The following is a 17,244-nucleotide window of genomic DNA, read 5'->3' on the forward strand; positions in this document are numbered from 1 at the left end:
TACATGGAGGGAGGGAGATTGCCACTATTCCAGGATTCATTAAATACTTTCAATAGTGTAGGTAGCAAAATACCCTCCCACTCTTTATATCTCTTTATATATCCCCACCGGAATCCCGTCTGGTCCAGGTGCCGATGTCTCTGCTAAGGAGTACAGAGCAGATTTTAATTTCTCTATTTTTATAGGGCTATCCAGGTACATCCTCAGCTCTTGTGGGAGTTTTGGTAAGTCTATCTGCCCCATGAATGCTTCCCATTTAGTTTCAGAGAATTTAATTTCAGATCTATACAAATTAGAAAAAAAATCTACGACTTTCTGCCATATTACTTTAGGTTGGGTTATTATTTCACCTCCCATAGTCACAATACTTCCAATGTCCATACTGCCCCTTTGAACTTTGAGTAATTTGGCCAACAGGCTTCCCTGTTTGCCCCATCAATAAATTGTTTCTGGCCCCGAAAAAAGACTTTATGTTGAGCTTTATCCTGCAAGAATTTCCCAAACTCTTTCTGTGATTTTTTCAGACAATCATAATGTTTCTGTACCGGATCCCCAGCGAACACCCTCTCACACTCCAGGACCTGCTCGTTCAATTTTTTTTTTCCACTATACCAAATTGCTTCCTTCTATAAGATATTTCCCTAAATAATAAGCCACACAAATGTGCTTTAAGGGAGTCCCACACCATTTGAACGGATGCTGAGAAGTAATTTATATCTAAAAATTCTTTAAGTTGAGTTCTAACCAGATTCTTCCTCTATATAATGGTCATTAGCTGGTTACATAGGTTAGTAGAACAGTAGCTGGTTACATAGCTATAAATTGGGTTATAATCAGCCTAGTTTTTAGCCATTTATTTAGTGATGCTAGGTCACTGCTGCTTCTGCTTTCTTGCCTTAAATCATTACATTTGTTGATGTGACAAATCAATGTGATCTTGTTTCACTAGTATTTATTCATTAATGTTGGTATCATTTACAAATAAATACTGCTTGTGTCTCTAGTCCCCTTTAGATTGAGATCCAATAATTTTTCATGCTGTGGAAGAAGAGAGTAAACATTTAAAGGAAATCTGTTATCAGTGTCACTTCAGTACAGACAGGTAGTGCAGGTGACACTGATGACAACTGTATTTACCTTGTCCCGTTTGGTGACAGATTTCTTTTAAATTACTTAATTGGTAAATAAAAGTAGGGGGGAGATCTTTGATTTTAGATAAGAAGTATAGTAGTTATCTGATTGGGATTGCTGGAGAGAGTATAGTAGGTGGGTTCCTCTAAAGGTAAGATGGGTCACAGAAGGGCACAGAAGAATTTCTTCTCTCTGAATGGGTTTTCAGATGTGGGCACTGGCGTGATCAGTGGGTCCTCACAGGCATGAGCATCACAGAATGCCATCAAGTCTGATGCTGCTTTTGAAACCTGTATGGAAAAAGTAGAATACATGTTAGGGCACAGCTATGACATTGGAACAAGATCAGATTCTAGTTATAACATAAATGTAAAAGTAATATAACTGTGCCCTGTCTCTTTTTGACATTGATATGGTAATTTTTGTGTGTGTATATAACATGTAATCATAATTCACTTTTGTGTATTCCATCTATATTCTTTGTCTTGTGTCCCATCTCCCAGTGAGCTCATATTGTGTGTTTGGCTACTCTTTGTGCCTTCCCTCCCCCATCCCTCTCTGTATGGCTTCTTTCCAATGCTTTCTATTTTTTGAGTTATACACCTTAATACTAATGAAGTTCAGATGTCTTTAGAACATGTGAAAGACTATATAGTAGCTTTTTGGTGTCAAGTGCCTTGGAATGTATGGGGAATTGTCCTGGTGCTATGTGACTATTGGAATAAAGTTTTTGCTCTCAGAGAGAGAATGAGCATCCCTACCACACAAGATGTAGCTGTTGTCTTTTTGCTTTGAATTAATGCCTTCCTGGTGAATGTATGTGAGCTCACAGACAAATATGAGGACTCTGAGAATATTACTCAACAATCAACATATTGTAGCAATTCATGAAAGTGGGAAATATTGAGGCAAATGTATGAAACTATCTAGAAGAGAGAATCAGTTCAGCTGTTATGTCTAGTAATTAATGATAATTTCAGATGACAATGATGTGATGATGACAAAGATGGTATAACTAATTTTTTTGGTCAACCAGAAATAGAAAATAAAACAAAACAATCTACAAACATAAAAACAAATACAAATAACAGACAATGCTTATTTTTTAAAACCTACTTGTTGCAGTGCCATCTCATGACACTGGACAGGCATAACAGTCAATGCATATCAATTCTTCCCAGTTGAAAACAACTATTTAATGGGGCCATTAAATAGCACATTTGAATGGTCGAATGATTGTACATGATTGTCTTATTTGAATAATAGTTTACGTGTAGTTCATTAATACCTTAAGGATACAGCACATTTCGACCTTAACCACTTAGGGACCACAAGCCCTGGCTCCCTGTTACTTAAAGACCAAGGGCGTACCAGTACGCCCGTGGGCATTTCGGTCCCCACCACGCACCGGGGGTCCTGAGCATTGACACAGGATGCCTACTCATAGATATCAGTAGATCCAGTCCACGCCAGGTGAGTGGCATGTCGGTGATCGCCGCAAATCGCCGGTGAATTCCCACTGGCGACATGCGGCAATTCCAGGTCATACGGGTCTCTCGTGACCCGGAAAATAAGGGGGATCAGCTTGTCCAAGACACCCATGATCCCCCTGAAGGGATAGGAGTGAGGTGGCAGGGGTGCCACCCCTCCTATCCCTGCTATTGGTCGGTCAGAAGCTACTGACCAATAGCAGATCGGGGGCGGTTAAAGTTCGGTTCCCCCATTCTGCCCACCCACAGAAGTCCGGGCAGAACTGGGAACCGACAGTGACTGGCGCCGGAGGTCCACTTACCATCTGCGATCGGCAGCGGCAGCAGAAGACGGTGATTTGGCTCCCTGGTGCGGTTCCCTGGTGCGGCGATCCTACGAAAGCCGGTGAGTAGTTGCCTAGCAACATCTGGAGGGCTGCAGTTTTGAGACCACTATATAGATGTTGCAAAACTACAACTCCCAGCATGCCCAGACAGCTGTCTATGGTTTGGGCATGCTGGGATTTGCAGTTTTGCAACAGCTGGAGGGCTACAGTTTGGAGATCACTGTGCAGTGGTCTCTAAACTGTGGCCCTTCTGATCTTGCAAAACAACAACTCCCAGCATGCCCAAACAGCAAACAGCTGTCTCGGCATGCTGGGAGTTGAAGTTGCATGCCTCCAGCAGTTGCAAAAGGACATCTCCCATGCCCTTCAGCGATCAGTACATGATGGGAGTTGTAGTTGTACAGCTGGAGGCACACTGGTTGGAAAATACTGAGGTAGGTAACAGAACCTAACTGAAGGTTTTCCAACCAGTGTGACTCCAGCTGTGCCAAAAGTACAACTCCCAGCATGCACGGTCTGTAAGTGCATGCTGGCAGTTGTAGTTTTGCAACAGCTGGAGGTTTGCCCCCCCATGTGAATGTACAGGGTACATTCACACGGGAGGGTTTACAGTAAGTTTCCTGCTTCAAGTTTGAGCTGCAGCAAATTTTCCGCCGCAGCACAAACTCCTAGCGGGAAACTCACCGTAAACCCCCGCCAGTGCGAATGTGCCCTAAAAACATTACACTACACTAACACATAGTAAAGAGTAAAACACTACATATACACCCCCTCACACTGTCCCCCCCCCCCCCCAAATGTTAAATTTTGAAGAAAAAAAAACTGCAACTTAGTTAAGGCTCACTGGACCCCTTGTTACATGCCTTGAGGAGTGGAGTTTCTCAAATAGTATGCCATGTGTTTTTTTTTTTTTTTCTGTTATGGCACAATAGGGGCTTTCTAAATGAGACATGCCCCCCAAAAAAACATTTCAGCAAAATTCACTCTCCAAAATCCCCTCATACACATATGAGGTATTTCCTTACTTGAGAGAAATCAGGTTACAAATTTTGGGGGGCTTTTTTTCTATTGCCCCTTGCATATTCTTGTACTCAGTTTTTGAATTTTTACAAGTGTAAAAAATTAAGATTTTCCTCCTTCACTTTGCTGCTATTCCTGTGAAACACCTTAAGGGTTAACAAACTTTCTGAATGTCATTTTGAATACTTTGAGGGGTGCAGTTTCTATAATGGGGTCTTTCTAATATGAAGGACCTTCAATCCGATTTTGAAAATTTCGTGAAAAATTAGAAAATTGCTGCTGAACTGTGAAGCCCTCTGATGTCTTCCAAAAGTAAAAACATGTTAACTTTATGATGCATACATAAAGTAAACATATTGTATGTGTGAATCAAAATATAATTTATTTGGAATGTCTACTCTCATTACAAGCAGAGAGCTTCAAAGGTAGAAAAATGCTAAATTTTACATTTTTTCATCAAATTTTGGAATTTTTCACCAAGAAATGATGCAAGTATCGATGACAATTTACCACTAACATAAAGTAGAATATGTCTCGAAAAAACAATCTCAGAATCAGAATGAAAAGTAAAAGCATCCCAGAGTTAATAATGCTTAAAGTGACAGTGGTCAGATGTTCAAAAAACGCTCTGGTCCTTAAACCCCTTAAGGACCAAGGACATACCGGTACGTCCTTGGTCCTGCTTTCCTGATATAACGCGGGGTTACACAGTAACCTTTGCGTCATATCACGCCGGGACCCGCCTCTAATAGCGTGCAGAGCTGAGCCGCGCGGCTAAAAGCGAAACCGAAAGTTGCCGGCTAGCTCAGTGGGTTGTTCGGGATAGCCGTGGCGAAATCGCGGCATCCTGAACAGCTTACAGGACAGCGGGAGGGCCCCTACCTGCCTCCTTGCTGTCCGATCGCCGAATGACTGCTCAGTGCCTGAGATCCAGGCATGAGCAGTCATGCGGTAGAATCGTCGTTCACTGGTTTCCTATGAGAAACCAGTGATCAATGATGAAGATCAGTGTGTGCAGACCTATAATACTGCAGAAAAAAAGTGAAAAAAAAGTGAATAAAGATCATTTAACTCCTCCCCTATTAAAAGTTTGAATCACCCCCCTTTTCCAATAAAAAAAAAACACAGTGTAAATAAAAATAAAATTAAACATATATGGTATCACCGCGTGCGGAAATGTCCGAATTATAAAAATATATCATTAATTAAACCGCTTGGTCAATGGCGTGCGCGCAAAAAAATTCCAAAGTCAAAAATAGTGCATTTTTGGTCACTTTTTATATAATTTAAAAATGAATAAAAAGCGATCAATAAGTCCTATCAATGCAAAAACTTTAGATCACGGCGCAAAAAATGAGCCCTCATACCGCCCCATACACGGAAAAATAAAAAAGTTATAGGGGTCAGAAGATGACAATTTTAAACGTATTAATTTTCCTGCATGTAGTTATGATTTTTTCCAGAAGTCCGACAAAATCAAACCTATATAAGTAGGGTATCATTTTAATCGTATGGACCTACAGAATAAAGATAAGGTGTCATTTTTACCGAAAAATGTACTACGTAGAAACGGAAGGCCCCAAAAGTTACAAAATGGCGTTTTTTTTCAATTTTGTCGCACAATGATTTTTTTTTCCGTTTCACCGTAGATTTTTGTGCAAAATGACTGATGTCATTACAAAGTAGAATTGGTGGCACAAAAAATAAGCCATCATATGGATTTTTAGGTGCAAAATTGAAAGAGTTATGATTTTTTAAAGGCAAGGAGCAAAAAACGAAAATGCAAAAACGGAAAAACCCCCGGTCCTTAAGGGGTTAAGGTTAAAATGGGCTTGGTCCTTAAGGGGTTAACCCCTTAAGGACCCAGCCCATTTATACCTTAAAGGGGTACTCTGGTGAAAAACTTTTTTTTTTTTTATCAACTGGTGCCAGAAAGTTTAACAGATTTGTAAATTAGGTTTCAAAGGACGGGTGGAGCCAGCACCGATAAAAGGTATCCTTTATTGTAATCCGGGTTAAAATCCTATGGCAGGCAGACAATGAAACACAAGGACAATAGTGCAAGACTGCATAGCTGGAAGTCCTCAAACGCCGACGCGTTTCAGGCCACAAGGCCTTTAGTCATGGCATACATGTGAACACTTTGGCACATACTTTTATACTGAGACAGTCCAGGTGCTCTCCTCCCACTGGGGGAGGGAACACCAGAACTTAACACCTAGAACAGACAACTTTATTGTCCAATGTGCATTAAAATCTTAATGCACATTGGACAATAAAGTTGTCTGTTCTAGGTGTTCAGTTCCAGTGTTCCCTCTCCCAGTGGGAGAAGAGCACCTGGACTGTCTCAGTCCAGGGGATTTTAAACCGGATTACAATAAAGGATACCTTTTATCAGTGCTGGCTCCACCCTTCCTTTGAAACCTGCTTTGCTACAGAGGCTGGCCGTGCACGTGTGGGATCAGGTGAGCTGAAACAAACCCTTCCTCTACTTAGATTTGTAAATTACTTCTATTAAAAAATTTGAATCCTTCCTGTACTTATTAGCTGCTGAATACTACAGTGGAAATTCTTTTCCGTTTGAAACACATAGCTATCTGCTTACATCACGAGCACAGTGCTCTCTGCTGACATCTCTGTCCATTTTAGGAACTGCCAAGGTTAGAAGAAAATCCCCATAGCAAATATATGCTGTTCTGGACAGTTCTTAAAATGGACAGAAATGTCAGCATTGTGCTCATGATGTCAGCAGACAGCTCTGTGTTTCAAAAAGAAAATAATTTCCGCTGTAGTATTCAGCAGCTAATAAGTACAGGAAGGATTAAGATGTCTTTAATAGAAGTAATTTACAAATCTGTTTAACTTTCTAGCACCAGTTGATTTAAAAAAAAAAGTTTTTCACCGGAGTACCCCTTTAACCTCTTAAGGACCCAGGACGGACTAGAACGTCCTGGCACCCTGGGCTTTAAGGACCCAGGACGTACTAGTACGTCCTGGTGTTTCTCCGGTCTCTGCCGCGCCCCGGGCAGAGATCGGAAGCGGATGCCTGTTGAAATGCTTCAGCAGGCATCCAGGGCAAACGCTGAGGGGAGCCAGGTAGGCCCCACATGTCGGCGATCACCGCAAATCGCAAGGGAAATGTAGGCCCCTGCGATCTGCGGCGATACTGGGCTGATCGGGTCTCTGGGACCCGACCGCCCGGTAATTTTGCATGATCCCGGCTGTCACAGACTGCCAGGACCATGCTAAAGTATAGGAGCGAGGTGGCAAGCCGGCCACCTCCTCCTATACCCTGCGATCTGTCGGTTAGTTAACCGACCAATCGCAGGGGGGGGGGGGGGGGCGGTTACTTCCTTCCGCCCTGCCCGGCCCCTGGATGTCCAGAGAGGACGGGAGGAAGACCGGAGGACGCGGCGGGGGACGGGGGAGTGCTGGGGACCGGCCCCGGTACTTACCTCGTCCCTGAAGACCCGGATCCCGGCGATGAAGATGGCGGCGGCGACAGGTGAGTAGATCTTCAGCCGCGGTCGGGCCCTTTACAGCAATGCACGTCGCCGTAAAGCGACATGCATTGCTGTAATGGGACCCTGTAAACTACAACTCCCAGCATGCCCAGACAGCCCTTGGCATCTGGGCATGCTGGGAATTGCAGTTTTGCAACATCTGGAGGTCCACAGTTTGGAGACCACTGTGCCCTTCCAGATGTTGCAAAACTACACATCCTCAGCATGCCCTTACTGTCCAGGCATGCTGGGAGTTGTAGTTCTGTAACATCTGGCCCTTCAGTTGTTGCAGAACTACAACTCCCAGCATGCCTGGACAGTTTTGGCATACTGGGAGTTGTAGTTTTGCAACATCTGGAGGGCTACAGCTTGGACACCACTACACAGTGGTCCCCAAACTGTTCTCCTCCAGCTGTTGCGTAACCACTACTCCCAATATGCCCTTTGGCTGCTTGGGCATGCTGGGAGTTGTGGTTTTGCAACAACTGGAGGCACATTGGTTGGGAAACATTGTCTGTTTCCTAACTCAGTGTTTCCCAACCCGTGTGCCTCCAGCTGTTGCAAAACTATAACTACCAGCATGCACTGATAGACCGTGCATGCTGGGAGTTGCAGTTTTGCAACAGCTGGAGGTCCCCCCCCCCCCCATGTAAATGTACAGGGTACATTCACATGGGCAGGGGGCTTACAGTGAGTATCAGGCTGCAAGTTTGCGATGCAGCAAATTATGCGTGGCAGCTCAAACTCGCAGCGGGAAACTCGCTGTAATCCCCCGCCCGTGTGACTGCACCCTAAAAACACTACACTACACTAACACAAAATAAAATAAGTAAAAAACACTACATGTACACATACCCCTACACAGCCCCCCGCCCCTCCCCAATAAAAATGAAAAACATCTGGTACGCCACTGTTTCCAAAATGGAGCCTCCAGCTGTTGCAAAACAACAACTCCCAGTATTGCCGGACAGCCGTTGACTGTCCAAGCATGCTGGGAGTTTTGCAACAGCTGGAGGCACCCTGTTTGGGAATCGCTGGCGTAGAATACCCCTATGTCCACCCCTATGCAAATCCCTAATTCAGGCCTCAAATGCGCATGGCGCTCTCACTTTGGAGCCCTGTCGTATTTCAAGGCAACAGTTTAGGGCCACATATGGGGTATCGCCGTACTCGGGAGAAATTGCCTAACAAATTTTGGGGGGCTTTTTCTCCTTTCACCCCTTATGAAAAGGGGAAGTTGGGGTCTACACCAGCATGCTAGTGTAAAAAAAATTTTTTTTACACTAACATGCTGGTGTTGCCCTATACTTTTCATTTTGACAAGAGGTAAAAGGGAAAAAAGACCCCCAAAATTTGTAATGCAGTTTCTCCCGACTACGGAGATACCCCATATGTGGGCGCAATGTGCTCTGGGGGCTCACAACAAGGCCCAGAAGGGAAAGTGCACCATGTACATTTGAGGTGATTTGCACAGGGGTGGCTGATTGTTACAGCGATTTTGACAAACGCAAAAAAAAAAAAAAAAAACACATGTGACCCCATTTTGGAAACTACACCCCTCACGAAATGTAATGAGGGGTGCAGTGAGAATTTACACCCCACTGGTGTCTGACAGATCTTTGGAACAGTGGGCTGTGCAAATAAAACAATTTGTACAGCCCACTGTTCCAAAGATCTGACAGACACCAGTGGGGGTAAATGCTCACTGTACCCCTTGTTACGTTCCTCAAGGGGTCTAGTTTCGAAAATGGTAGGCCATGTGGAGGTTATTTTGCTGTCCTGGCACCATAGGGGCTTCCTAAATGTGACATGCCCCCGAGCAAAATTTGCTCTCAAAAAGCCAAATATGACTCCTTCTCTTCTGAGCATTGTAGTTCGCCCGTAGTGCACATCAGGTCAACTTATGAGGTACCTCCATACTCAGAAGAGATGGGGTTACAAATTTTGGGGGGTATTTTCTGCTATTAACCCTTGCAAAAATGTGAAATTTGGGGGGGGAAACACACATTTTAGTGAAATTTTTTTTTTTACATATGCAAAAGTCGTGAAACACCTGTGGGGTATTAAGGCTCACTTAATTCCTTGTTACGTTCCTCAAGGGGTCTAGTTTTCAAAATGGTGAAGCACTCAGACGGATCCCTCCAAGGAACAGCCCAGGATAAAGGCAGCGCACAATACTCCAAAGGTAAAATGGTTTATTTACCCGGCATGCAACGCGTTTCGCTGGATAACCAGCTTCATCAGGCATCATGTTGCCTGATGAAGCTGGTGCTTCACCTGTGTTTCCAGGAGCGGCTGCCGTTCTTCGCCCGTTGAAGGGTTATTTCACGCTTTTACCATAGTTGTACTTCGCAGTACAACTATACTTGGTGAGCAATTCTACTTGTTTGTTCATCTCCTGTTTACATTACGTTATCACACTAGGAGCGCTCTCCTTGTTTGTATATTGTAGTTTTCAAAATGGTATGCCATGTGTTTTTTTTTTTGCTGTTCTGGCACCATAGGGGCTTCCTAAATGCAACATGCCGGCCAAAAACCATTTCTGAAAAACGTACTCTCCAAAATCCCCTTGTCGCTCCTTCGCTTCTGCGCCCGCCGAACACTTTACATAGACATATGAGGTATGTGCTTACTCGAGAGAAATTGGGCTACAAATACAAGTATAAATTTTCTCCTTTTGCCCCTTGTAAAAATTCAAAAATTGGGTCTACAAGAAAATGCGAGTGTAAAAAATGAAGATTGTGAATTTTCTCCTTTGCTGCTATTCCTGTGAAACACCTATAGGGTTAAAATGCTGACTGAATGTAATTGTTGAAAACTTTGGGGGGGGGGTCATTGGGGTCATTTCTGGGGTATTTCTAATATGAAGACCCTTCAAATCCACTTCAAACCTGAACTGGTTCCTGAAAAATAGTGAGTTTGAAAATTATATGAAAAATTGGAAAAGTGCTGCTGAACTTTGAAGCCCTCTGATGTCTTCCAAAAGTAAAAACTCGTCAATTTTATGATGCAAACATAAAGTAGATATATTGTATATGTGAATAAAATAAAAAAAAATATTTGGAATATCCATTTTCCTTACAAGCAGAGAGCTTCAAAGTTAGAAAAATGCAAAATTTTCACATTTTTCATCAAATTTTGGGATTTTTCACCAAGAAAGGATGCAAGTTACCACAAAATTTTACCGCTATGTTAAAATAGAATATGTCACGAAAAAACAATCTCGGAATCAGAATGATAACTAAAAGCATTCCAGAGTTATTAATGTTTAAAGTGACAGTGGTCAGATGTTCAAAAAATGGCCGGGTCTTAAAGTGTAAAATGGCTGGGTCCTTAACCCCTTAAGGACTCAGGGTTTTTCCGTTTTTGCACTTTTGTTTTTTTCCTCCTTACCTTTTAAAAATCATAACCCTTTCAATTTTCCACCTAAAAATCCATATTATGGCTTATTTTTTGCCTCGCCAATTCTACTTTGCAGTGACATTAGTCATTTTACCCAAAAATGCATGGCGAAACGGAAAAAAAATCATTGTGCGACAAAATCGAAGAAAAAACGCCATTTTGTAACTATTGGGGGCTTCCGTTTCTACATAGTGCATATTTCGGTAAAATTATGCCTTATTATTCTGTAGGTCCATACGGTTAAAATGATACCCTACTTATATAGGTTTGATTTTGTCGCACTTCTGGAAAAAATCATAACTACATGCAGGAAAATTTATACGTTTAAAAATTTCATCTTCTGACCCCTATAACTTTTTTATTTTTCCACGTACAGGGCGGTATGAGGACTCATTTTTTGTGCCTTTGATCGGACTTTTTGATCACTTTTTATTCATTTTTTAATGGTATAAAAAGTGACCAAAATACCCTTTATTGGACTTTGGAATTTTTTTGCGCGTACGCCATTGACCGTGCGGTTTAATTAATGATATATTTTTATAGTTCGGACATTTACGCATGTGGCGATACCACATATGTTTATTATTTTTTTTTTTTACACTGTTTTATTTTTTTTATGGGAAAAGAGGGGTGATTCAAACTTTTATTAGGGAAGGGGTTAAATGACCTTTATTAACACTTTTTTTTTTCTTTTTTTTTGCAGTGTTATAGGTCCCATAGGGACCTATAATACTGCACACACTGATCTTTTATACAGATCACAGGCGTGTATTAACACGCCTGTGATCAGTGTTATCGGCGCTTGACTGCTACTGCCTGGATCTCAGGCACGGAGCAGTCATTCGCCGATCGGACACAAAGGAGGCAGGTAAGGGCCCTCCCGGTGTCCGGTAAGCTGTTCGGGACGCCGCGATTTCACCGCGGCAGTCCCGAACAGCACGACTGAGCAGCCGGGTCACTTTCACTTTCGCTTTAGAAGCGGCGGTCACCGCGATCGGCGATGTGTGGTATTAGCCGCGGGTCCCGGCCGTTGATGAGCGCTGGGACCGACGCGATATGATGCGGGATCGCGGCGCGATCCCACTTCATATCGCGGGAGGCGGCGCAGGACGTAAATATACGTCCTGCGTCGTTAAGGGGTTAAGGGGTTAAGGACCCGGCCATTTTTTGAACATCTGACCACTGTCACTTTAAGCATTAATAACTCTGGGATGCTTTTAGTTTTCATTCTGATTCCGAGATAGTTTTTTCGTGACATATTCTACTTTACGTTAGTTGTAAAATTTTGTCAATACTTGCATCATTTCTTGGTGAAAAATTCCGAATTCTGATGAAAAAATTTAAAATTGTGCATTTTTTTTACTTTGAAACTCTTGAAACTTTTCCAATTTTTCACAAAATTTTCAAAATCAGAGTTTTTCAGGGACCAGTTTTGAAGTGGATTTGAAGGGCCTTCATATTAGAAATACCCCACAAATGACCCAATTATAAAAACTGCACCCCTCAAAAAATCCAAAATGACATTCAGTAAGTGTGTTAACCCTTTAGGTGTTTCACAGGAATACCAGCAAAGTATAGGAGAAAATTCAAAATCTTCATTTTTTACACTTGCATGTTCTTGTAGACCCAGTTTTTGTGGTAATAGGAGAAAAAGCCACCCAAAATTTCTAACCCAATTTCTCTCGAGTAAGGAAATACCTCATATGTGTATGTCAAGTGTTCGTCGGCACAGTAGAGGGCTCAGAAGGGAAGGAGCAACAATGGGATTTTGGAGAGTGAATTTTGCTGAAATGGTTTTTGGGGGGCATGCCACATTTAGAAAGCCCCTATGGTGCCAGAAGAGCAGAAAACCCCACATGGCATACCATTTTGGAAACTACACCCCTAAAGGCACGTAACAAGGGGTCCAGTTAGCCTTAACACCCCACAGGTGTTTGATGTCTTTTCGTTAAAATCGGATGTGTAAATGAAAAGTTTTTCCCCCCAAATGTACCATTTTTACAAAGGGTAATGGGAGAAAATGCCCCCCAAAATTTGTAATCCCATCTCTTCTGAGTATGGAAATACCCCATGTTAGGACGTAAAATGCTCTGCGGGCGAACTAGAATGCTCAGAAGAGAAGGAGTCCCATTTGGCTTTTTGAAAGCAAATTTTGACAAAATGGTTTTTGGGGGGCATGTCGCATTTAGGAAGCGGTGTCTGTTGGCATACTATTTTGGAAACTAGACCCCTTAAGGAAACTAGACCCCTTAATGAACGTAACAAGGGGTACAGTGAGCCTTAACTACTCACAGGTGTTTGACGACTTTTTGTTAAAGTTGGATGTGTAAATGAAAGAAAAACATTTTTGTACTAAAATGCAGATTTGTCCCAAAATTTTACATTTTTACAAGGGGTAATAGGGGAAAATGACCCCCAAAATTAGTAACCCCATTTCTTCTGAGTATGGAAATACCCCATGTTTGGACATCAAGTGCTCTGCTGGCGCACTACAATGCTCAGAAGAGGAGGAGCGCAATTGAGCTTTTGGAAAGATAATTCGTTTGGAATGGTAGTCAGGGGCCATGTGCGTTTACAAAGCCCCCCCCCCCCCGTGGTGCCTGAACAGTGGACCCCCCCCCACACATGTGACCCTATTTTGGAAACTACACCCCTCACAGAATTTAATAAGGGGTGCAGTGAGTATTTACACCCCTATGGTGTTTGACAGATCTTTGGAACAGTGGGCTGTGCAAATGAAAAATTTTCACGGACCACTGTTTCAAAAATCTGTCAGACACCTGTGGGGCATAAATGCTCACTGTACCCCTTATTACATTGCATGATGGGTGTAGTTTCCAAAATGGGGTCACATGTGGTACATTGTTCTGGCACTATGTGGCCTTTGTAAACACACGTGGCCTTCAATTCCAGACAAATTTTCTCTTCAAAAATGGTGCTCCTTCTCTTCTGAGCATTGTAGTTCGCCCGCAGACCACTTTACATCCAAATATGGGGTATTTCCATACTCAGAAGAAATGGGTTACAAATTTTGGGGGGCTTTTTTCCTATTGTCCCTTGTGAAAATGAAAAATTTAGCGTAACACCAGCATTTTTGTGAAATTTTTTTTCCATTTTCCCATCCAACTTTTTCTTTTTTAATTAACTGGTTCCAGAAAGTTAAACATATTTGTAATTGACTTCTGTTAAAAAATCTTAATCCTTCCAGCTGCAGCTGTATGCTACAGAGGAAATTATTTTATTTTTGAATTTCTTTTTTGTCTTTTTGACACCCCTGTCCATGTCAGGAACTGTCCAGAGAAGCATAGGTTTGCTATGTGGATTTCCTCCTGCTCTGGACAGTTCCTGATACGGGCATCAGGTGTCAGCAGAGAACACTGTGGACAAGGCAAAAATGAAATAAAATAAAAAGAATTTCCTCTGCAGCATACAGCTGCTAATAAGTACTGGAGGGTACAGATTTTTTAGTAGATGCAATTTACAAATCTGTTTATCTTTCTGGCACCAGTTGATTTTAATTATTATTATTTTTTTTATTCCACCGGAGTACCCCTTTATGGACACAGGAAATTTAGATTTTTGTGTTTTAAATTTTCCTCCTCACCTTCTAACAGCCATAACTCTTTATATTTTTCCATCCACAGACCCATATGAGGACGTTTTTGTGCAACCAATTTTACTTTATAATGACACTGTTTATTGTTCCATATAATGTACAGTGCAACCCAAAAAAAAATATTATATTGTCACCATAGAAGACAGAATCTGGCACTGTGACTTCTGCGCTCTTTTCCCTAATGGTACGCTGATCGATGTGAACTTGGAGTATGCACAAGGTGTGGCTGGTGGTGCTACTCGTATGAAACAAGTTACAGACAATGGCTTTACATGAAGAGGAACGGTGCACTCACCCTGTAAGTTAGCTGCAGCAGGATATCCCAAATCACGTTAAGTTGGTGAAGAAGCAGGGAGGCGGTAGATGGAGAGCGGGGGAGTTCAGGCGTTGGGCCACAGACCGTATCCCACCATTCGAAGCTTTGTCCGGGGCCTGACAAAGCACTTAACCGTGTGATACGTTCCTTGGCCTGATGCCTAAACTCCCCCGCTCCCTGCTTCTTCACTGACTGGACGTAACTTATTAGGTGAGTGTTCCATTCCTCTCTTCGTGTGAAGCAAAAAAATATTATGTAAGGTTGGAAATTGAAAAGGAAACCGCAACTTTTGAGTGTTTTTTTTTTTCGTGCGCAGTGCACTTTACGGTAAAACTAATGTTTTCTTTATTCTATGGGTCAATTCAATTAAAATGATACCCTGCTTACTGCTTTTCTATTATTTTTCACTTTAAAAAGAAAACTCAATCTCTTTAACAAAATAAATATGTTGCCCCATTCAGACCACCTATAACTTTTTATTTTTCTTATTTTCCCGTATATGAGTGGTTTTTTTTTCTGTAGATAAGGGATATTTATCGGGTCGTGATCAGTACTTCTTTTAGGTACCATTTTTGCATATATGTGGCTCACACCAATCGCCGTAAAGGATCATCAAAATTATGTTTTGATAATATGAACATTTTCTCAATCAGTCATACCAAATATGTTGATTTTTTTTTTTTTTTTTTTGTTAAATCAGAAAAAGGCAAATATTATTATATATCCTTGGTGGGGGGGGGGGGACTTATAAATTTCTTTTTTTTACACTTTTTTAGTCACCACACAGGAATATTTATTGCAATCTTTAGATTGCAAATACTAATCAGTGCTATGTATAGGAAAATCGATAGGCTGAGTGGCAGTGTGATGCAGAATTCAGAGTCAGGGTAATTGTTTTATATGCTGCCTGGGAATAATACTGGAAGACATTGAGCAGGGAACTTCTTCTGTAAAATCACAGCTACATATGGTAACCCATGGTAACTAACAGTTGTTTGCACTAGTGGATTTTGTTTGCTTTTTAACATTAAAATAAAGGTGCATAAAGTATCGCTTTATATGGGTCGTTGCACACAGAGGTATCGGAAGAGTCTATGGCTTTTTCCAAGTTATCAAAAAATTCACTCTTTTTGGGAGTAGCAACAGGTTTGAGGCTGGCAATTGAAGATGCAATGGCTTATTCCCTTATTCCAAGCATTACAATTGGTGTATGCAAACTGAAAAAAAAAAATCCTTTAGGTTGTGTATGTGTAGACCTAGCTGGTAGTAGCAGCAACAAGAATGGTGGACTGGTGGTAATTGTAGCCAGCGAATTACAGGCAGTGGTGGACTTGTAGAAGTCGTAGTAGCCAGTGGACAGCAGGCAGTGGTGGACTGATGGTAACCGTAGTAGTCAGTGGACAGCAGGAAGTGGTGGACTAGTGGTAGCTGTATTAGCCAGCGGATAGGACAGCAGGCAGTGGTGGACTAGTAGTAGTTGTAGTAGCCAGCGGATAGCAGTCATTGGTGTACGGTGGGGACTGGTGGTAGTTGTAACCAGTGGACAATAGGGGTGGTAGTAGTACTAATTTAATCAGTGGCATCAGACACTTTACTTATTCCTGCCCTGATTCCTTTTAACAAACATCAGTTTTTCCACATTGCTGGAAGACTATCTTGTTTGTTCAGGGGTGATGATGCCACTTGCCACACTGAACACTCTCTCTGGAGGATAGAATAAGATAGAACACACATTGCAAGCTGGGCAAGATCTGGCCAATGGTCTAAACTGGTGACCCAGAAGTTAATGGGGTATGGGGTCATGTTTTCTGTCAGAGAAAGTCATCAAACTCCAAAGCTCATAAGCGTTTTTCTATGGCAAAGGTTTAGACAAGCAACTTACAAGTCTTTATATTCTTCAAATTTTTTATTTTCATTTTCTCTCTTTTTTGTTTAGCAACAATATGTAGTATACAAGTGCTAAAACACTACAACTACATGCAAGGTCTAGACATCACAGAGCTGGTCAGGATTTGACATGACGTTTTGGGGTCGATCCCCTTACTCTTGCACACTTCTTCCTCAGAGATCTTACAAATACGAACAGCACACCTATTATCATTACATTAATCAAGTTGTAAACAACAATATAAAAGTACAAATATTATTTTAAATAGCCATGAATACCTACAAGATATACACATTATCATGTGCAGTAGTGATATTATAAATATGCTTTAAAACTTACAAATTTTGTTTAAACTTGACAGTTGCAAAGCCACTAGTTTTTAAATCCCAAATGTCTCATGTTACAAAATACATTTTTGTTCATTGTCTCATTTTGACCCTTTGGCATTTGTTCAATGATCTGCCATCTTAGTTTATTAATTGGCCACTGTCAGATATAAAAACTTTTTATATGTTGTACATCTTGGAAAACAATAGTCTTTCTAATATACTT

The 17,244-nt window shown here is 41.7% G+C and overlaps 1 protein-coding gene across 4 annotated transcripts in view; it reads right to left on the bottom strand.

The window, feature by feature from the left end:
* Positions 1–935: 935 nt before the first annotated feature.
* Positions 936–17,244, bottom strand: part of GNG3 (G protein subunit gamma 3) — a 455,529-nt gene continuing 439,220 nt past the window's right edge. For all 4 annotated transcript variants that reach the window (XM_056527216.1, XM_056527219.1, XM_056527218.1 and 1 more), the window contains one exon: positions 936–1,421. In XM_056527216.1, coding sequence (XP_056383191.1) covers positions 1,293–1,421 — 129 coding nt within the window. In that variant the 3' untranslated portion in view covers positions 936–1,292. The remainder of the gene's footprint in view (positions 1,422–17,244) is intronic.

Source organism: Hyla sarda, chromosome 6, assembly GCF_029499605.1.
Source record: "Hyla sarda isolate aHylSar1 chromosome 6, aHylSar1.hap1, whole genome shotgun sequence".
Taxonomy (NCBI): Eukaryota; Metazoa; Chordata; class Amphibia; order Anura; family Hylidae; genus Hyla; species Hyla sarda.